Source organism: Eschrichtius robustus, chromosome 8, assembly GCF_028021215.1.
Source record: "Eschrichtius robustus isolate mEscRob2 chromosome 8, mEscRob2.pri, whole genome shotgun sequence".
Lineage (NCBI taxonomy): Eukaryota > Metazoa > Chordata > Mammalia > Artiodactyla > Eschrichtiidae > Eschrichtius > Eschrichtius robustus.
The window spans coordinates 70,543,644-70,566,741 of NC_090831.1; the positions used below are offsets into that span (position 1 = coordinate 70,543,644).

Below are 23,098 nucleotides of genomic sequence, written 5' to 3' on the forward strand. Positions count from 1 at the left end.
GCCAGCATACTGCCAAGGACTTGACCGAGGCCAGAGTCCCTCTCCTCCCTCCCTACTCCACCAAGGCCATGAGACCATGTAACCTCATCTCTCTCCCCCCCAGTTTGGCCATGATCTCAGAGAGAAAAGCAGGTGAGAGTGAGGTTCTATGAGGGCTGGAGCATTTCCAGTCAACTTTAACTGAACATACCAACTGAGACTGTTTACAATAAGAGACTGCACTCCGGTTTATTTCATACCTTTTTTCTATTTTCCCCTAATAGCCAATAGTATTATAGACAGCTGAAGACAAAATAAAGGAGCTGCATTGTCTTTGCACTTCTGATTTGTAATTTGAGTAAATTCTGTAGCAACAATGCAAGAACAATAATAACGTTTATGAGTGTCCTGGGCACATAATACAGAAAATTTTTCTCTTTACCTCCCCTTTTGTCTTCTCACCAGAGTGGGCACTTTTCAAATATATATTTTTGGCTGCCCAGCATCCAAACACCCTCTTTTAGAGGAGAGTATACCAAAATAGATCAAAGTAAAGTCATGGCCTCCCCTAATACTATGGAAGCCAGGCTGGGCAGTTATTCCTCTGCCTGACCCTCACAGCTAATTCAGCGCATGTAACCGAGGCCTGCCTAGTGGACCCTTTTAAAGCTCAAGGGAGCACCGTCAAGGTGTAGGGAGAAGTAGGGGTTTCCAAGGCAGCAGTGACAACAGAATTTAAATCCTGAGCCTAATGGCAGTGCCCAGTGACAGGAAGTCCAGGAGGTCCAGGCCGCCTTATCAAGCTGATCAAGTTCAGAGGCATCACCTGGCTGTGTTAGCTGCTGTCTCTGTCAGTTTGGACTGCCACAGCAAAATGCCATAGACTGAGAGGCTTAAACAACAGAAATTTATTTTCTCACAGTTCTGGAGGCTGGGAAGTCCAAGATCAAGTTACCAGCCGACTGAGTTTCTCATGAGAGCCCTCTTCCTGGCTTGCAGAGGCCTCCTCACTGTGTCCTCACATGGCCTTTGCTTGGTGCGTGCACATGGAGAGAGAGAAACAGATCTCTCTCCCTTCCTCCTCTTACAAGGCCCCAATCCTATCAAATTAGGATTCTGCTCTGATGATCTCATTTAGCCTTCATGATGACCTCATTTTAGCCTAAAAGCCCTATTTCCAAATATAATCACATTGGGGGTTAGGATTGCCTTCTATTTCTGACCTAATTCTTTTAACTTTTAAAATCCATTCTATGAAGTATCTAATATCTTTCCAACAAATCCCTTTTCTGTTTCAGTTAACCAGAGTTAGTTTCTATTGTCGGCAACCATGAACCTAGACTGATCAGAAATTAGTATCAGAAGACAGTCACTCAGGAAACTGGTGTTGGTTATTCGCCCTAATAAGGGCTAAAGAAAATGAAAACTCAGAGTTCAGGAATGGGAAGCTGTCAGCTGTAACAAATCGCTGGATAGTTTTTCTTCTGCGGTGATCTTTAATGAAGTGTCCACTGAAAAGAAGGATTTAAGGGATCAAATTATCACTGCCATTGAAGAGTGCGAACGGCATGAAGAATTTAAAGATGCGAGGGTGAGGTGGCTGCTTCTAATGAGACTGGACAGCTTAAAGAAGAGATGACAAGCTCTAATCTCTATATTTTAGCTCAAGGCATAGACCCAGGGAATTTCTCTGGTTGTGATAAATGTCTTCATAAATGTCTGCAAAATAAAAATGCAAATTTAAAATTCTGTGGGTGCCTGGATAAAGTCCATTGAATTTCCTGCCTTACCAAGTCACTTATGTGAAAGTGATAGTACTGATCAGGAAATAATGAAAAATTGAATATACAGGAGAATACGGAGGCCTGGAAGTACCCCCACACACACACACCAAGCCACACTCTATACCAACCCTTGCTTGACAGCCAAAGAAGACCCACCTCATTTCTCTCTGCATCTTCATCATCTTACATCAGGGTTGAGCCAGAGAGCTGGCTTTACCTACAGACCTTGATCATCTCACCTTCAGCACAGGGCATCATGCTAGCAAGACCTGAAGAGTAAGCTGGATTGGTACCTTCAATACCTTGTTAAGACACAAGTAGGCTAGAGGATGGGAGAAAAGTACTTGAAAATATAGAGATTTGCCACTTCAGGAAAGTTGCTATGGGTCCAGTGATCATAAACTCCAAAGTACATGGCAAATATCTTGCTTCTCTAATAGTAAGAGTTGTCATGCTTGGTGGGCCATTCTGGCTTTTGCAGGTAACATGTTCAACATTTGCATGTACTTATTCAACCCATTTACCAAGTGACTCAAAAGGCTTCTACTTTTAAATGGCTATATTACCTAGAAATTTTGGTCCAGCAGATCCAATGATGCCCAAAGGGTCTGTGGAAAATCAAAGAGCTCTAAAAGGGAAGCACAAAACAGGTTCCTAGATTTTGGAGCAACAGTGTAGCCTCTTTACTATGTTACTATCCTTTTGAAGGATAGGTGTTGGTTTGCCCAACAAGCAGACCCAAGTAGAGATACCAGGTGACTATGGAAAATATGCATCATGAACTGGAGCGCTATCTGATCCATCTGGCCAGAAAGTCAGGTGGATCCACCGCTAGCTGGCTCATCAGCGAGGGCTGTATACTGAGCTGTGACAAGCAATCTCCCTGAGCCCGCTGCTCTCACTCTCATGTTCTTACTCCTGCGGCACTGCCACTCGTCCTGCAGCCTGAAGAGAAGTGTTGGGTGACGAGCTGTGCGAAAACATTTGAGCCTGGACTCTGGAAATTTCTAAGTGATAGGCTGGCAAAAGCCAGAAGCGGACGGCTGTCAGGACACTTCCATTTAGGTGTAGGCCTAAAGGTCAGTGGAGAAGAAAAACCACTACAATTCCACTTGGATGAAAAGAGTTTTGATCAGCATATCTCGTTGCCCACTTGAGCTGGAAGAGTAGACTGAGAAAACACTCTATCTAAAACTAAGCCATGAGCAATGACTGAAAGGTCACACATAGAGGCTACCAATGGCAAAAGGTTTAGGAAAGAGGTATATGGTGGGACCTTTCAACACAGACCTACAGTGACAGAATATTTATGTACAGTCAAAAGTTATGCACTGTGTAACTAATAGGGACCGACTGTATAGCACAGGGAATGCTACTCAATACTCTGTAATGGCCTAAATGGGAAAAGAATTTTAAAAAGAGTGGATATATGTATATGTATAACTGATTCATTTTGCTGTACACCTACAACTAACACAACATTGTAAATCAACTATACTCCAGTAAAATTTTGTTTTTTAAATTTATGCACTGTGAAGGAGGCTTCTAATAATCAGGGGGAAGAGTTGATACATTCTATTCTACAATGCCAGTCATTCTCCTGTGTCCAGCTGCACAAGTACTTGCTCAGTGGACTCATAAACTATCTATAGCTACAAGTATGTACAGCTAGGCCATACAAGGACACAGTTGCCCCAACTCACGATGCCTTGGCTACTTGCCCAACCAGAGATCAACTGAAACTCCCAATATTGAACTATATCTCTAAAGAAGAACCAGCCAGGTTGATCACATTTTTCTATTGTGTAGTGGGGAATCAACTTGTCTTCACTAGAATAACTGCTTATTCTGGATTTTTTCCCCCTGCTTGGCATGCTTCTCCTAGGTTCACTGGTCACAGACTTACTGAAAATATTACATACTGTAAGTTTTGTCTGTCTTCTTGAAAATTAGCTTCTCTGCCTGTCTTCTGAGCCTGCCTTTTCAATCTTCAGGTTGATTCCGTGATTTACATAATATCCTTCTACTCAAACTCTTTCCTGCTTAAGTTAACCATAGTTTTTAGTGTCTGAAACTATAAATTCTGGCGCACCTCCTCCCATGTCTTACTCTTTGACCTACTTCTCTTTCATTTCTTCCATCATCTGGCTCATAAGGCCAACAGTTGAGGCAACTCTATGACCTAAGCCAGGTCATCCATTCATTCCCACAACAAATATTAGGCACTATGCAGGCACTAGTGATACACAGAATCAATGTGTCTGTTACCAGGGATGAGGACCTATGAGAAGGGATGTCTTGGAGATCAAGGAAACTGGATATGTAAATGAACTTGGGAGAAGCAATCAGTGATCTATGATTACATATTAACTTGATATTAGGTCTATAACTTGGATATTAGTTCTTTTTTTAGTAAAACGTGCTTAGATCATCTACCTGCAATGTGTGAGCCTTGAAGTCAGACAAAAATCTCACAGCCCCTTTTGTGTTAATAAGAGCTTCCAGGTCCTTAGCTTCAGTTAAGCTTCTTATTCATCTTGCTGCTCTGAAGAGGTTTTTAAAGATACCTTCCAGTTGTATGAAAAACTAAAGGGATGGAGTCATCGAAACAATATTAGAAGGACAATGTTTTTATTTTATGCAAAATCTTTTACTTCTGAATGCCATGAGTTTACAAAGCGCATTAACCCTTGATGGCCTAGAGATTGTGATATGTTGTTTAATTGATTCACTCATGTTTAAACAAAATTCTCAAACCATATTCCTAAAATATAAGTTTGTTTTCTAGTACAGTACTGTAGCCAAGATATAACTCTATATTGAGCCTAAAGTTCACAGGATACTCTAGGGCTAGTCTACTCAATGGCCCTCCCCTCTCTATAGACCTGTAGATTACAGAGGTATAGTAAATAAGACAGTGCCCACCGGCACCAAGTCTTGCTCTGCATTTTACCTTTTTATTACATTCCTGGTTTCATTTTGAGTTGTCATTTAGCACCCTTTTGTTTTTTTATTGGAAGGAATATTTTGGCTAAAATGAGCTTATTTGACTGAGATTTGATTGTACCATCTCTGGCACTCTCACTAAGTACTTTTTAAAAATAAATTAACTTTTAGCATGAGGCTTCTCCTTTGGAATATCAAGACCAGCTACAGTCTAATCCAATATCTATTTTAGTGTCTAATATAAATCAAGAACTAAACCATGAAAGCTCTCCTGACCAATAGCTGGAAAGGTGGTTGAGAAATAGGGAAAACAATTTTTTTTTAACTAGAAAATTTTGTCTATTTGATATAAATTATACCTAAAAAGTAATGTCTGAAATGTCTATGTTCCTTAGATAGCCCCCCACCCTTTTTTTTTTTTTTTTGTCTTTCAAGAGTCTTGCCAAGATGATACGAGATTAACATTGTTAAAGAAAACTAATATCCCAGGAGAGGATCTCTCAATCCCTGATCTTGTTAACAATGGGCCTGGAGGCTCTACACTTTGTTCTGAGAGAGGATTAACACTTTAACCAAGTGTCAAAAGGGAAATAGCAGGCATATTCTAAGGAAGCAAAATGTGGCAGATGTCACTATCTCTCTGGAATAGTGTCAGTTCTTATCTTAAAAACAGAAGCTAAAAATAAGATTAGGTGTGTCATCTTCACTAGGGAGTTTTAATTTGCATTCAGATGCCACCATGGATTGTCACAAAACACATGGTGGCTCTTTAAATAGTAAGTTCAGAGAAAGTGTGTTAAGGTCCAGGAAACTGAGATCCAGTTGGAGAGTCAAGGTTATGACACCATACCCTGTTTTCTCCCAAGTCATCTCCAGGTGTTTCAGGATTGGCTTCCACTGGGAAATTATATCTCTAAGAACTGTCTGATTTCAAACTTTAGGTTCCAAATAAATATTTCCACTTAGATCCTATGGTAGATGTCTTTATTGGGCAACTTTGTATCAAAGAATTATGTTCTTGGGACTACCAAGGTGTAGGAGGCCTTAGAATTCAACTATTTGCAGTTTAGAACTCAAATCTTAATTCTGATCTCTCATCACTTCATGCAGAAGGACAGGGGAGCGGCAGAAGTGTAGATAACTAACAAAGAGGTCATACACGGTCTTTAGATGTCCTTTGGGCAGCATGAAGACAGGGCAGAAGGAGTGAATATTCTAGTCTCTAAACTACGGACCATGAAGGGAGAACCCAGAGGGGTTCTCACAACTGCCTCTAATATGACAGGGTGAGGCTTATTGGAGGACTTATCCTGCTGGGGGTACAACTTGGATTCTGTCCAATCATCTAACACTTGCTTGGATATGGCTGACTTCACAAAAAGGAGGAGCATCTACGAAGTCATCATTTACCTAGAGGAGTTCTCTACACATCAGGGAGGTCTCCTCACCCAAGCCCCTCTGCCCAGCCATGGTAAAGTGGAGATCAGCCTGGCTTGTGGGTCTCAGCATCTGACCTGCATCATGATGGGTCATGGTAGACCTGAGTGTCCAATTCAGGAGCCACTAACCCCCTGCGGCTATTGAGCACTTGAGATGTGGCTAATGCAACCGAAAAACTGCATTTTAAAATTTAACTTTAATTAATTTAAGTTTAAACTTAAAAACAAATATTTGATCCAATTATTGAACAGCTTTCAAATATGTTTGGAACAACAGTGGTATATGAACTTACTTTTTCAATCGTAAATTTTAAGAAATCTTATTACAGTTCAAGTATTTCCAAGGAAAATTTAGTGTTTGAATTGGGATATGCTGTAAGTGTCAAATACAAACCAGATTTTGAAAATTTAATATAAAAAAAAGAATGTACTGTAACTTGTTGATAATTTTTATATTGATTATATGTTGGAATAATAATTGTTAAACATACTGGGTTAAATAAAACATTACTAAAATGAATAATGGCTCATTATGTTTTTATTGGGCAGTGCTGGACTAGTTTATCCTGGGAAACTATCTCTATATTTGCAGCATCTATACTGAATATATGCCAGAGAGGATGGGAAGCCAAGGTAGAAATTCCCCTCAAGCAGCCAAGAATTCCCCTCAACCTTCCTGCACACCTGTTCCAAACTCAAAGTACTTTATAAACAGTATCTCTGCACAGTACAAACTTGGTGACTGCTTTGCTCTTTCCTGGGCCAAGCCAGGTGGCCTCGGTGACTTTCTCCTTCAGTTCTCATAACTGTGTCATGTTCACGGCAGTAACGCCTGCACCAGCCTGGGCACGGAAATACAGGCCTGGTGGAAACAGAAACATTGAACTCCCCTCCTTACACACTCTCGTGACTTTTCCTTAAAAACCCCATAAAACCAGTGCAGCCTTAATGCATGGATCATATTCCATCCTCCCCAGAATACAATGATCATTTTCTCTTCTTTCTTATTTGTCTAGAATCATTTCATTCTTCATTTCTTCCACTGATATCTATTGAGCCCTTTCTTTGTGCCAGGCACTGTGTTGGGCATGGAGGTAAAGAACACACACCTTCTAAATGTCCATTGATGGAGGAATGGATAAAGAAGATGTGGTACATATATACGATGGAATATTACTCAGCCATAAAAAAGAACAAAATAATGCCATTTGCAGAGACATGGATGGACCTAGAGATTGTCATATTGAGTGAAGTAAGTCAGACAAAGAAAGACAAATATCATATGATATCGCTTATATGTGGAATCTGAAAAAAAAGGGTACAAATGAACTTATCTACAAAACAGATATAGAGTTACAGATGTAGAAAATAAACTTATGGCTAAAAATATTTTAAACATAAAAGTAAAACGGGGGGAGGGATAAATTGGAAGATTGGAATTGACATATACACACTACTGTATATAAAATAGATAACTAATAAAGACCTACTGTATAGCACAGAGAACTCTACTCAATATTCTGTATTGAGTAGAGAATGGCATACATGGGAAAAGAATCTAAAAAATAGTGGATATATGTATATGTGTAACAGATTCACCTTTGCTGTACACCTGAAACTAACACAACATTGTAAATCAGCTACACTCCAATAAAAGTTAAAAAAAAAAAACACACACACACACCTTGCCCTCAAGGAGATCCAATCTAAAAGGAAGACATTTAAATAATCATTAAATATATTAAATAAATTAAATAATAGCTTCATAAGGGGAAGATGGACTATGCCCATGGTACGAGGAGAGATGTCAACCATAGTGGAATTACCAAGGAGCTGTCCCTTGGTTTTGGTCTGGAAGGAAGGCAAACAGGAGAGATGGCATTCCAGGCGGGAGACAGTAAGTACAAGCGTGTGGAGGCATGAGGCTGCATGGTGCCTTGGAAAATGCAAGTGGGTTGGTCTCTCTTGGATATAAGAAACAAGGCATGAGAGGGAGGTCAAGGGAGGGGGGTGGCCAACACGGGGCCACTAAGTTCGCATTTATAAGATATCACGAAGAGAAGAGGAAGATCAGAGAACTCTTCAAATGATCAACAGGTTATGTAAGTTTCCTCCTCCTCCCTCCAGATTGGCTTACATTTTTCCAGCAAGTTAAGAAGTTCTCATTCTCCTAGGGGTCACTGCAGAACCTGGCGTTTCTAAGATGTCTGGCCTCATCCTTGTCATTCGACAGCATCTGTTGGGAGCCTAGTATGGGCCCGTCACTTTCCCGCTATAATAAAGATGCAGAAGATTGGCTTCCTAATGAACCTCAGGACCTCACGGTCAGTCCAGCGAGATACTAATAACACAAAGCAGACGTAGTTTGGAAGGGAACCATTATTTTTTTCCTTTCTTATGACCTGGGAATAAGAAGCACGTGTTTAAAATGTTTTGGAGATAGAGATATCCTGCTCCCCAAATCACTGTTACCTATTCTCAGCCTTCTTTCTCTGCAACTAATGACCTAAGCGAAGAGGGAAGATCTAAACTTGTATTGAAAAACCAGTGTTTGTGCGGACCTCATTCCTAAATCTCCAGGGCTTAAATCATTCTCTGGACTGTTTCCCATACATAACAGGTCATTACGATCACAAATTAAGAGAATGTTCATTATAGTACATAGTGGAGAAGAGAAGCTTAAGCTTGGGCAAGTCCAAAGTACCTTCCCTTCCATTTTCAAGAGTAAAATGAGAAGATGTCAAAAACCGAACACATAAGAACTCCATTAGATGTAGAACAGATCAATGCTCTGAGATCAACAGTTTGAATATTGTTAAATTTTCCATAGTCGCATAATGACTTCAAAAATAGGGGACGAGGCAAGATGGCGGAAGAGTAAGACGCGGAGATCACCTTCCTTCCCACAGATACAGTAGAAATACATCTACACGTGGAACTGCTCCTACAGAACACCCACTGAACGTTGGCAGAAGACGTCAGACCTCCCAAAAGGCAAGAAAATCCCGACGTACTTGGGTAGGGCAAAAGAAAAAAGAAATAACAGAGACAAAAGAATAGGGACGGGACCTGCACCAGTGGGAGGGAGCTGTGAAGGAGGAAAGGTTTCCACACGCTAGGAAGCCCCTTCGTGGGCAGAGACTGCGGGTGGCAGAGGGGGGAGCTTCAGAGCCACGGAGGAGAGCGCAGCCACAGGGGTGCGGAGGGCAAAGCGGAGAGATTCCCCCACGGAGGATCGGTGCCGAGTAGCACTCACCAGCCCGAGAGGCTTGTCTGCTCACCCGCCAGGGCGGGCGGGGGCTGGGAGCTGAGGCTCCGGCTTCGGTGCTAGCCGGGAAGAAGTCCGGGAAAAGGTATGCAGCTGCTGAAGAGGCAAGAGACTTTTTCTTGCCTCTTTGTTTCGCGGCGCGCAAGGAGAGGGGATTCAGAGCGCCGCCTAAACGAACTCCAGAGGCAGGCGCGAGCCGCGGCTATCAGCACGGACCCCAGAGACGGGCAGGAGACGCTAAGGCTGCTGCTGCCGCCACCAAGAAGCCTGTGTGCAAGCACAGGTCACTCTCCACACCGCCCCTCCCGGGAGCCGGTGCAGCCCGCCACTGCCGGGCTCCCGTGATCCGGGGACAACTTCCCCGGAAGTACGCACGGCGCGCCTCAGGCTGCTGCAACGTCACGCCGGCCTCTGCCGCCGCAGGCTCGCCCCACATCCGTACCCCTCCCTCCCACCGTCCTGAGTAAGCCGGAGCCCCCGAAGCAGCTGCTCCTTTAACCCCGTTCTGTCTGGGCGGGGAACAGACGCCCTCAGGCGACCTACATGCAGAGGCGGGTCCAAATCCAAAGCTGAACCCTGGGAGCTGTGCGAACAAAGAAGAGAAAGGGAAATCTCTCCCAGCAGCATCAGAAGCAGCGGATTAAAGCTCCACAAACAACTTGATGTGCCTGCATCTGTTGAATACCTGAATAGACAACGAATCATCCCAAATTCAGGAGGTGGACTTTGGGAGCAGGATATATTAATTTTTCCCCTTTTCCTTTTTTTGTGAGTGTATATGTGTATGCTTCTGGGTGAGATTTTGTCTGTATAGCTTTGCTTTCACCATTAGTACTAGGGTTAGGTCTGTCCGTTTTTTTTTTTGTTTTTCTTTTTTTCTTTTTTTTTTTACTTAAAAAAATTTTTTTTCCTAATAAATGTTTTCTTAATAATTTTTTCCTTATTTCCTATTTTTAGAAATTAAAAAAATTTTTTAATAAGTTTTTTCATATTTTTTATTTTTAAAAATTAAAAAAATTTTTTCTTAATAAATTTTTTCTTAATTTTTTTCTTATTTTTTATTATAAAAATTAATAAATCTATTTTTAAAAATTAAAAAAATTTTTTTCTTAATAAATTTATTCTTAATTTTTTTTTCTTATTTTTTATTATAATAGTTTTATTTTATTTTATTCTCTTTTTTTCTTTCTATTTTTTTCTCCCTTTCATTCTGAGCCGTGTGGATGAAGGGCTCTTGGTGCTCCAGCCAGGCATCAGGGCTGTACCTCTGAAGTGGGAGAGCCAACTTCAGAACACTGGTCCACAAGAGACCTTCCAGCTCCACGTAATACCAAACGGCGAAAATCTCTCAGAGATCTCCATCTCAACATCAAGACCCAGCTTCATTCAACGACCAGCAAGCTACAGTGCTGGACACCCTATGCCAAACAACTAGCAAGACAGGAACACAGCCCCATCCATTAGCAGAGAGGCTGCCTAAAATCATAATAAGGCCACAGACACCCCAAAACACACCACCAGACGTGAACGTGCCCACCACAAAGACAAGATCCAACCTCATCCACCAGAACACAGGCACTAGTCCCCTCCACCAGGAAGCCTACACAACCCACTGAACGAACCTTAGCCACTGGGGACAGATACCAAAAACAACGGGAACTACGAACCTGCAGCCTGTGAAAAGGAGACCCCTAACACAGTAAGATAAGCAAAATGAGAAGACAAAAAAACACACAGCAGGTGAAGGAGCAGGGTCAAAACACACCAGACTTAACAAATGAAGAGGAAATAGGTAGTCTACCTGAAAAAGAATTCAGAATAATGATAGTAAGGATGATCCAAAATCTTGGAAATAGAATAGACAAAATGCAAGAAACATTTAACAAGGACGTAGAAGAACTAAAGAGGAACCAAGCAACGATGAAAAACACAATAAATGAAATTAAAAATACTCTAGACGGGATCAATAGCAGAATAACTGAGGCAGAAGACCGGATAAGTGACCTGGAAGATAAAATGGTGGAAATAACTACTGCAGAGCAGAATAAAGAAAAAAGAATCAAAAGAACTGAGGACAGTCTCAGAGACCTCTGGGACAACATTAAACGCACCAACATTCGAATTATAGGGGTCCCAGAAGAAGAAGAGAAAAAGAAAGGGACTGAGAAAATATTTGAAGAGATTATAGTTGAAAACTTCCCTAATATGGGAAAGGAAATAGTTAATCCAGTCCTGGAAGCACAGAGAGTCCCATACAGGATAAATCCAAGGAGAAACACGCCAAGACACATATTAATCAAACTATCAAAAATTAAATATAAAGAAAACATATTAAAAGCAGCAAGGGAAAAACAACAAATAACACACAAGGGAAACCCCATAAGGTTAACAGCTGATCTTTCAGCAGAAACTCTGCAAGCCAGAAGGGAGTGGCAGGATATACTTAAAGTGATGAAGGAGAAAAACCTACAACCAAGGTTACTCTACCCAGCAAGGATCTCATTCAGATTTGATGGAGAAATTAAAACCTTTACAGACAAGCAAAAGCTGAGAGAGTTCAGCACCACCAAACCAGCTTTACAACAAATGCTAAAGGAACTTCTCTAGGCAAGAAACACAAGAGAAGGAAAACACCTACAATAACAAACCCAAAACATTTAAGAAAATGGGAATAGGAACATACATATCGATAATTACCTTAAATGTAAATGGATTAAATGCTCCCACCAAAAGACACAGACTGGCTGAATGGATACAAAAGCAAGATCCATATATATGCTGTCTACAAGAGACCCACTTCAGACCTAGAGACACATACAGACTGAAAGTGAGGGGATGGAAAAAGATATTCCATGCAAATGGAAATCAAAAGAAAGCTGGAGTAGCAATTCTCATATCAGACAAAATAGACTTTAAAATAAAGACTATTACAAGAGACAAAGAAGGATACTACATAATGATCAAGGGATCAATCCAAGAAGAAGATATAACAATTGTAAATATTTATGCACCCAACATAGGAGCACCTCAATACGTAAGGCAAATACTAACAGCCATAAAAGGGGAAATCGACAGTAACACAATCATAGTAGGGGACTTTAACAGCCCACTTTCACCAATGGACAGATCATCCAAAATGAAAATAAATAAGGAAACACAAACTTTAAATGATACATTAAACAAAATGGACTTAATTGATATTTATAGGACATTCCACCCAAAAACAGCAGAATACACATTTTTCTCAAGTGCTCATGGAACATTCTCCAGGCTAGATCATATCTTGGGTCACAAATCAAGCCTTGGTAAATTTAAGAAAATTGAAATCGTATCAAGTATCTTTTCCAACCACAATGCTATGAGACTAGATATCAATTACAGGAAAAAATCTGTAAAAAGTACAAACACATGGAGGCTACACAATACACTACTTAATAACGAAGTGATCACTGAAGAAATCAAAGGGGAAATCAAAAAATACCTAGAAACAAATGACAATGGAGACACGACGACCCAAAACCTATGGGATGCAGCAAAAGCAGTTCTAAGAGGGAAGTTTATAGCAATACAAGCCTACATCAAGAAACAGGAAACATCTCGAATAAACAACCTAACCTTGCACCTAAAGCAATTAGAGAAAGAAGAGCAAAAAAACCCCAAAGCTAGCAGAAGGAAAGAAATCATAAAGATCAGATCAGAAATAAATGAAAAAGAAATGAAGGAAACAATAGCAAAAATCAATGAAACTAAAAGCAGGTTCTTCGAGAAGATAAGCAAAATTTGATAAACCATTAGCCAGACTCATCAAGAGAAAAAGGGAGAAGACTCAAATCAATAGAATTAGAAATGAAAAAGGAGAAGTAACCACTGACACTGCAGAAATACAAACGATCATGAGAGATTACTACAAGCAACTCTATGACAATAAAATGGACAACCTGGAAGAAATGGACAGATTCTTAGAAATGCACAACCTGCCGAGACTGAACCAGGAAGAAATAGAAAATATGAACAGACCAATCACAAGCACTGAAATCGAAACTGTGATTAAAAATCTTCCAACAAACAAAAGCCCAGGACCAGATGGCTTCACAGGAGAATTCTATCAAACATTTAGAGAAGAGCTAACACCTATCCTTCTCAAACTCTTCCAAAATATTGCAGAGGGAGGAACACTCCCCAACTCATTCTACGAGGCCACCATCACCCTGATACCAAAACCAGACAAAGATGTCACAAAGAAAGAAAACTACAGGCCAATATCACTGATGAACATAGATGCAAAAATCCTCAACAAAATACTAGCAAACAGAATCCAACAGCACATTAAAAGGATTATACACCATGATCAAGTGGGGTTTATTCCAGGAATGCAAGGATTCTTCAATATACGCAAATCAATCAACGTGATACATCATATTAACAAACTGAAGGAGAAAAACCATATGATCATCTCAATAGATGCAGAGAAAGCTTTCGACAAAATTCAACACCCATTTATGATAAAAGCCCTGCAGAAAGTAGGCATAGAGGGAACTTTCCTCAACATAATAAAGGCCATATATGACAAACCCACAGCCAACATTGTCCTCAATGGTGAAAAACTGAAACCATTTCCACTAAGATCAGGAACAAGACAAGGTTGCCCACTCTCACCACTATTATTCAACATAGTTTTGGAAGTGTTAGCCACAGCAATCAGAGACGACAAAGAAATAAAAGGAATCCAAATCGGAAAAGAAGAAGTAAAGCTGTCACTGTTTGCAGATGACATGATACTATACATAGAGAATCCTAAAGATGCTACCAGAAAACTACTAGAGCTAATCAATGAATTTGGTAAAGTAGCAGGATACAAAATTAATGCCCAGAAATCCCTTGCATTCCTATACACTAATGATGAAAAATCTGAAAGTGAAATTAAGAAAACACTCCCGTTTACCCTTGCAACAAAAAGAAAAAAATATCTAGGAATAAACCTACCTAAGGAGACAAAAGACCTGTATGCAGAAAATTATAGGACACTGATGAAAGAAATTAAAGATGATACAAATAGATGGAGAGATATACCATGTTCTTGGATTGGAAGAATCAACATTGTGAAAATGACTCTACTACCCAAAGCAGTCTACAGATTCAATGCAATCCCTATCAAACTACCACTGGCATTTTTCACAGAACTAGAACAAAAAATTTCACAATTTGTATGGAGACACAAAAGACCCCAAATAGCCAAAGCAATCTTGAGAACGAAAAATGGAGCTGGAGGAATCAGGCTCCCTGACTTCAGACTATATTACAAAGCTACAGTAATCAAGACAGTTTGGTACTGGCACAAAAACAGAAATATAGATCAATGGAACAGGATAGAAAGCCCAGAGATAAACCCACGCACATATGGTCACCTTATCTTTGATAAAGGAGGCAAGCATATACAGTGGAGAAAAGACAGCCTCTTCAATAAGTGGTGCTGGGGAAGTTGGACAGGTACATGTAAAAGTATGAAATTAGAACACTGCCTGACACCATGCACAAAAATAAACTCAAAATGGATTAAAGACCTAAGTGTAAGGCCAGACACTATCAAACTCTTAGAGGAAAACATAGGCAGAACACTATGACATAAATCACAGCAAGATCCTTTTTGACCCAGCCCCTAGAGAAATGGAAATAAAAACACAAATAAACAAATGGGACCTAATGAAACTTAAAAGCTTTTGCACAGCAAAGGAAACCATAAACAAGACCAAAAGACAACCCTCAGAATGGGAGAAAATATTTGCAAATGAAGCAACTGACAAAGGATTAATCTCCAAGATTTACATGCAGCTCAATAATAAAAAAACAAACAACCCAATACAAAAATGGGCAGAAGACCTAAATAGACATTCCTCCAAAGAAGATATACAGATGGCCAACAGACACATGAAAGAATGCTCAACATCATTAATCATTAGAGAAATGCAAATCAAAACTATAATGAGGTATCATCTCACACCGGTCAGAATGGCCATCATCAAAAAATCTAGAAACAATAAATGCTGGAGAGGGTGTGGAGAGAAGGGAACCCTCCTGCACTGTTGGTGGGAATGTAAATTGATACAGCCACTATGGAGAACAGGATGGAGGTTCCTTAAAAATAGAACTAAAAATAGAACTACCATATGACCCAGCAATCCCACTACTGGGCATATACCCTGAGAAAACCATAATTCAAAAAGAGTCATGTACCAAAATGTTCATTGCAGCTCTATTTACAATAGCCAGGACATGGAAGCAACCTAAGTGTCCATCATCGGATGAATGGATAAAGAAGATGTGGCACATATATACAATGGAATATTACTCAGCCATAAAAAGAAATGAAATGGAGGTATTTGTAATGAGGTGGATGGAGTTAGAGTCTGTCATACAGAGTGAAGTAAGTCAGAAAGAGAAAAACAAATACAGTATGCTAACACATATATATGGAATCTAAGGAAAAAAAAAAAAAAAGGTCATGAAGAACCTAGTGGCAAGACGGGAATAAAGACACAGACCTACTAGAGAATGGACTTGAGGATATGGGGAGGGGGTGGGGTGAGATGTGACAGGGTGAGAGAGTGTCATGGACATATATACACTACCAAATGTAAAATAGATAGCTAGTGGGACGCAGCCGCATAGCACAGGGAGATCAGCTCGGTGATTTGTGACCACCTAGAGGGGTGGGATAGGGAGGGTGGGAGGGAGGGAGCTGCAAGAGGGAAGAGATACGGGAACATATGTATATGAATAACTGATTCACTTTGTTATAAAGCAGAAACTAACACACCATTGTAAGGCAATTATACTTCAATAAAGATGTTTAAAAAAAAAAAAAAAAAACAAAAAAAAAAATAATCAGCATTCCTTCATACACCATGGGCAATAATGAGCTAAAACAGATCTTATACGCACCACAGCTTTACGTATTATCCATCCAAGAGCCTCACTGTGTCATGAAATTCAGTAGTTCATTGTTTCCTGACCCTGAACAGCTGCAGTCGTCATGAAAACACTGCCATGGCCCAAGCTCCCAAACTGGAAGCCAATCCAAACCTGCCACGTGGTAGAGCCTCCCCACTTCACTCAGCAGGTGAAAGGCAAGCATGGGGCACCCCCGTCAGCCAGGGGCTGGACGACACCGGGCAGCCAGAGGTCAAGGAATCATCTGTGGTGAGAGGACGATTTGCTGAACTCAAATCCAAAGTTCTTCCTGTCTAAACCCATCGGGGATTGCTTTACTGTCTAGAGATACGGTAGCTCACTTTGAGTTCAAATCTGTATTGTGGAATTTGAACCATCAAAACACCCACCACCATAAAAAAGCTCTGTGAGTCCTGTTAACAAAACAGAAAGAACTTCTGCCAAGAGCTGAGAAATAAATTCCCTCTTTCATGCTGCTTGGACCACAGCATAATGAGGGCTCCCAAGCTCTCTCTGCAGTAATAAAATGGAATGCCCAGGCTTCTCCTTTTGATGTGTTCCAGTTTAAAAGTTTAGAGTTGATGCTTTTTCATCCTTAATTTATCTTCCCTTGTAAATATTTCTGTACCATTTCCAATATCTAAAGTCTACACATTTCCAAAAAATAATTCACTCCTTCTCCTATTTCAGTTGTATAACTTTATGTTATGTGTCAAATTTGGGGCTAAATAAACATACCTCAGGCTACAGCTCTGCAAATACCTCTGGCAGCAAATTAACTCAAACAAATGTTTTGGTTGGGTGACGAGGTTATTTTTAATGATCTTCCTGATCTGCCTAGAGGCCCAAGGATAGACTAGGTGAACTCCCAAAGGCTTTTCTAACTTTGTATTTTCTGCCACATTAATATACAGTTCTCAAGTTCACTGAAATAGTTGGTTTAAAATTTCACCACCAGAGGGTGCTACTTGTTTGCTTCTAAAATTCATTTCTTATCACGTGAAAAACAGAGGCCCTGCTACCAAAGAATCATCACCACGCCAGACAGCATTAACCAAGAAATGTTTTCAGAAGGCCTGTAGGCAGCGCTCTACTTCAAGGAATCCGATTTCACTTGTGTTTTGATGTTATGTGTTTAAAACCAAAATTGAAAAGCTCTGTAACTTGTACAAACCAAAGTGCACTGATTTATATATGCTGTAAACCAAGCACGGAACACGAATCATTTTTCATTTTCATGGCTTTTGTTCAGTATTTACTACACAACAACAATGAACCCAGAATGCTAACATCCTCTTCACCACACCAGACAATAAAATAACAAAGTAAAAAGAGAATTTGCTTAGCTATAAAAACAGTGCTATATTCTCTAACAATGCAACCTTCACTTATCCTATTTTAAGTGCACACATCTCCTGCTTCTGCTTTGGAGTAATTTTGCTTTGGTGTAATTTTTGACTTCTAGGAAGCATTTTGATTGATTAGCTTCAACTTCTCTTATTAGTGTATTTTCACGATTTATTGGGATTTGCACATACATTTTCCACTTGATATTTTCGGGTATGCACGAAGGAGGCATGGAGTTAATTCCCATTCACCCACACAGAGATCGCATGGAAAGTCTTTTTAAATCGTGGTAAGAAATTATAGCGTGTTGTCATCTGAATTGGCAAAGCAAGTCAGGGGTCAGCAAAGTTTTTCTGAAAAGCACCAGATTACAGTAAAGATTTCAGGCCATGTGAGTCATAAGTACTCAACCCTACCACGTAGCAAGAAAGCAGTCATATAGACATGCAGGACTGGATATGGCTGTATTCCAAAACACTTTAATTTGAGGAACAGGTGGTTGGCTACAGTTTGCTGACTCTTGCAAATGTTGAATCTTAATGTACACACTCTTCTTATCAATAAAATTCAGAGAAGTTTCTATTACATTATCCTTTGGTGATTTTCCCCCTCCTCACACAGTGTTGACAAACTGTGACCTCATTAAGTTATCCATTTTAAAGTTCATGGGTCCTTTGGAGGAATACCACTGGGTTTCCTCTCCAGCGTTTCCAAAACCAGAGTCAAAGGAGACTTAAGCTTTTGGTGTGTCATTATATTTGTGTCCTGTGAAGATGTCTTATGGTAAGATATGAAATCAACAAGAAGGATGTAACTCCCTGGCAATTTCTCCAGAGATCATATGGAAAGTGAACAAAAGACATAGTTTACCTTCGGACTGATGTGTAGCCAGAGGAGTCTGGGTCTCCTTGGAGTAGGACACTACCTCCCTGGGCAGGAAATCCACTTGGGTAACCTTCGACACACCCAGCTTATGCAGTCTTCGTCTAGAAGTAACAAAGGACAAACGCTTAGAGAGGGAAGGCATTCCTTGCAGAAGATCTATCAGGAATAAAACAAACAAACCCCAAATACCCACAGCTTCTCAGTACAAGGGGCAGCGTCATGAAGTTGAACTGGCCCTGGGCTGCAAGTCTGGACACTTGGGGTTTTGGCCCACTTTGCCCCTGTGTTGCTTGGTGGTGTCAGATAGGTCCCTCAGGCTGACCCTCAGCTTTTCTACCTGCAAAACCAGGTCTTGTCCACTTCAAATGAGACCCCTCCATTCTGAGCAACCCTGATTTTTCTTGATTAAAGGTTATAAAGGGAATTTTCATTTGTAATACAGGATTCTAGTCCCTTAGGCAAGAGGGACAAAAGAAAAGTAACCTTCTCAAATCTGAAGAAAAAAGAGATGATTAGTGGAGTAATTTGTTCTCTATAATAGTAATGAGAGGATGATATTCCAAGGGGGAGTATAACATCTCCCATTTCTCCAGAAAAGAAACTAATACAGATCAGCATGCGAATTTGTTTAAAGATACGTTGATATAGCACAAACTGAGTGAAAAGGGTACTGGTCTAAGAGTGATAAAGTTTTAGTTTAGAATTCCCAAATGAGCCGTGACCATGTAAAAAAAAAAATCCTTTCTGAATATTTATGGAGCACATCAAGAATTTTCAGATGTCTTTCACATCCATGATGTCAACTGTCTTCATGACACCGCTATGAAGCTTCTGGGCAGATTATCACCATCTCCATTTTATGGATGAGGAAAGTGAGATTCAGTAGGAGACATTCCCAAGTATACGCAACTCGTAAATGGTAGAACCAGGGAGAAAATTCTGTTGGCCTGAGTCCTGGTGCAGTGCTTTTGCCACCAAGTCAAACTCCTACCTGAGGTTCTTAATGGTGAGTTCTGAGTTACCCCCCAGATCTGAAGTGCCTCCTGCGTCACCCAGGAAACATCCACTCCTGGAGGCAGTAGAGTCTGGTCGTTAATCACATAAGACTAGCCCACACTTACCAGCTATGTGTGTGATCTTGAGTAAGTTACCTAATCTCTCTGTGCCTCGGTTTCCTCATCTGTAAAATGGAGATACTACTAGTTCTTAGTACTAGGATTAGTATGGGTAATGTCTATGTACCACATACATATAATGCATATGCTACGTACATGTTATATATACATATGTACACAATTTACACACATATATATTTTAAAATAGTTTCTGAAACATTATTTTAGTATATAGATTTAGTATCAGTATCGGACATATTTTACTATATTTCTTTAAAATTTCCAGGAAATAGAGTATGTGTGTGTCTCTCTGAGAGAGAAAGGCAACATAACCATTTAGCCACAATTCCACATTCCCTAGCTCGCTAGGATCAATAGAAGCATACCCTTTTCGTATTACTTTTTAAATTATTACTAGCAATGGCACAGACTCATTGTATTTTTTTTCAGTAGTAGTAATGATAAAATGAAAGAAAATGCATACCACAGCTGGGAATTTCCATGTACAATTTCCTAAGCATTCTAGGAAAACAAAAATTTCTTCTTTTCTATGAATCACTAAAATTGAGGTAAAACCTAAGATGAGCACAGAGTAGATACAAACAAACAAAGGCTGGTTTAGAAACAAGCCCAGCTGGCTGTCTCTGCAGCCCCACTAAGCACGACTGTAGCCCAAGCTCCACACAGGCCTGGGCCATGTGGGCCTCACTCACTCAGATGTCTGGACCACAGAGCGTACAGGAGGGCCAGGCTGGGGACCCAGCACTTCCTCCAAACCTTCTCACACAGAATTAGGGGAAAACACACAAAATATACTAGAAACAAAATTACCAAACAAGGTAAAAGGCTCAAGGTTTCAAAGCAAGAAATTCAGGTATTATTTTAAGTCCTTCTTGGGTAAAAGAAGTATGTTGTTCTTCCTGAAATGGGTCTTTCTTGAAGCATCTGAAAAATAAAACATGACTAGACACCCCAGGACTGCTTGAGACAAAGCCCCCTCTGCTGTTTAATAGCCTGGAGCATCTTTCTGAGGCCCCAAGAGGTTCATCTTCATCTTAGGCAAAGAGATGGAAAGGAAACATGGGCTGGTAATGTACCACCACCAATTCAAAATGGGGTCACACCCAGCATGGAGAGATCACCCTGGAGTTTAGACTTCCATGGGCATCTGTGTGAGGCCCAAAGATCTCCACAGTCCAATTAAGAAATACCTATACCTGCAGCCAGGGATTCCAGCGCATCTTGCTAATAAGATGCAAGCATAAGCTGTAGGCCTAGCTTGTTGGGTGACCAGCCATAGGCACTGGACTACGGGAAGCTGATCTGTAATTTGATAATCCACAAGGCAAACTGAAACCAACTAGTGAGGCAGCACAGCATAATGGTTAAGTCACGTGCTCATACAGAAACTGGGTTCAAACCCCCTCTTTGTCACTTACCAGCTGAATGGTATGTAAAAGTTTTGGACGAGTGACAAACCCCTCTAAGCCTCATGTATGTCATCTATAAAATGGGTACATATCATTGAATTGTTATGAAGATTAAATGAAGCTAATACTTGTAAAATACTTAATTTAGTGTCTGGCACATAGTAGGTGGCTCTACTTTTATCTTTTTGACTGATTATAATAATGCTTATATTTGTTTCAAAAAATCAGAGAAGGCAGATATATGAATGCTCTAAATTGATTTTCTAAAACAGTAGATTTGAAGTTATCTCTGACAGTACAACATAAGAATCACACTCCTAATTTCTTTGTATGGCACATGGGTAGGTTTTGGCTGCTTGAGAGAGTCCATTTGGTTTTCCTCTAACTTCTCAGTTTTCAAAACTTTGCTTAAAGTGGTGTGAGTACTACACAACTGTTCCCAGCCCTAGCTGTTCCAGAAAGTCTGGCAGAAGGTGGCGCCCTTCCATGGCAAAGACCTTCCTCTTAGGTGTGTTCTCCAACTGTGTCGCCACTTCTGGGTCTCTCCCAGGCCAGCCTTAGGGTCTGCACGTCTCAGCTGATCCAGGATCTATCCGTTCACACAACCCTGTGATAGAGACTTTCAGTGTCCCTAAGATACTTCTACAATTTTATCATCTGACAAAATTATCATATAACTATGTCTACAAGAGGAAATATATAGTAGTTATTTTCTTTAAAAGTACAAACACTGAGCATTGTGTTTCTTATTTTTGCTCAGTCTTACCAGCTCATAGTTCTTTTATTCAAGGGTGCAAATTAAACTACTTAGCAAAGGAGGGGGGGAAAAAACCACACTGTATTGTAGAATTAATGCTACTCTAATTCCTTTTCCTTCTAATTAGGCTCTAAATTTCACGCAGGCTCTTCTGTTCTGACTCTGGGATAACTTTCCCGCTGTCCCACCATCCCTCCTGCAAAGCTCATGCCCTTGCTACTATACACACACACACACACACGCACGCACACACACACTCTTCCACTACAGCCCCTGTTACATGTCACTGTCCTCTTCTCATGTCTGACTTGACTGAAACTTACTCACTTCTCCCTGAGTTATCTCTGTACCCTGGGGCTTAGTTCTGTGTCAGGTACAGAGTTGGCACTAAATAAATGTTTGAGGAAGAAAGGGAAGGAAGAAGAGAAGAGTACAAGGAGGAGAAAGAAGGCATGATGCAGAAATGTAAATTGAGAATTCAATTATCTACATCATGGCGGCCATGGCATTATTATTAAATTATAGGGTCCAGCAACTTGTGGTTGCTTTAATTACCCACCCCCACCAGTGATTCTGACGCTCACTAAAGGCTGAGTACCACTGATTTAGAAATATTAGAGTGTAGACATAGAAGCTTCATTGTTTCTAGATTCACTTGGGCCTCTCCACCCTGCAGCTTAGAGGATGAGGTCTCAGTCCCACAAAGCGGAGATGATATCTCTTGACCAAGCTTATAAAGTTCTATGAGACAGGCTGGGAGCAAAGGTGAACAAAGATGAGAGGGTAAGAGGATGAGTTTCAGACAAAGGAGACCGCAGTGTGCAAAATATTAAGGGCCTGGCACATGGGTCTATCCTAGACCTAAAACTAAAATGTCAGGCAGGGGATCCCAGAGACACTGGGCAATGCAACCACGGATCCCTTACTCGCTGACTTGGCCTGGTCCTAAAGTGACATGGGGCCCACATCTCCCTGGGCTAGGGCTGGACTCCCCACTAAAAGTCCGGGAGGCTTCCTTCCAACTGGTCCTGTCAACTTGGCTGAGCAAGCTGGCTGAGCAAAGCCATATTGCACCAAAGCTGAACTGTTTCTTCAGAAAAGAAAAATCAGGTCTTGATAAAGAATAAAAATGGAAGGTATGTGAAGTTTGAGAAGGTTATTTGCCGGGGCTCAGGGTGTTGAGATTTATGACCCACCACT

At 40.6% G+C, this 23,098-nt stretch overlaps 1 protein-coding gene across 1 annotated transcript in view; it reads right to left on the reverse strand.

Annotated features, from left to right (window-relative positions):
* DYNC1I1 (dynein cytoplasmic 1 intermediate chain 1) overlaps positions 1 to 23,098 on the reverse strand; it is a 344,009-nt gene that overhangs the window by 232,005 nt on the left and 88,906 nt on the right. Inside the window, exon 5 of the mRNA XM_068549982.1 lies at positions 18,582 to 18,697. Within this exon, the coding sequence (XP_068406083.1) occupies positions 18,582 to 18,697 (116 nt within the window). The remainder of the gene's footprint in view (positions 1 to 18,581; positions 18,698 to 23,098) is intronic.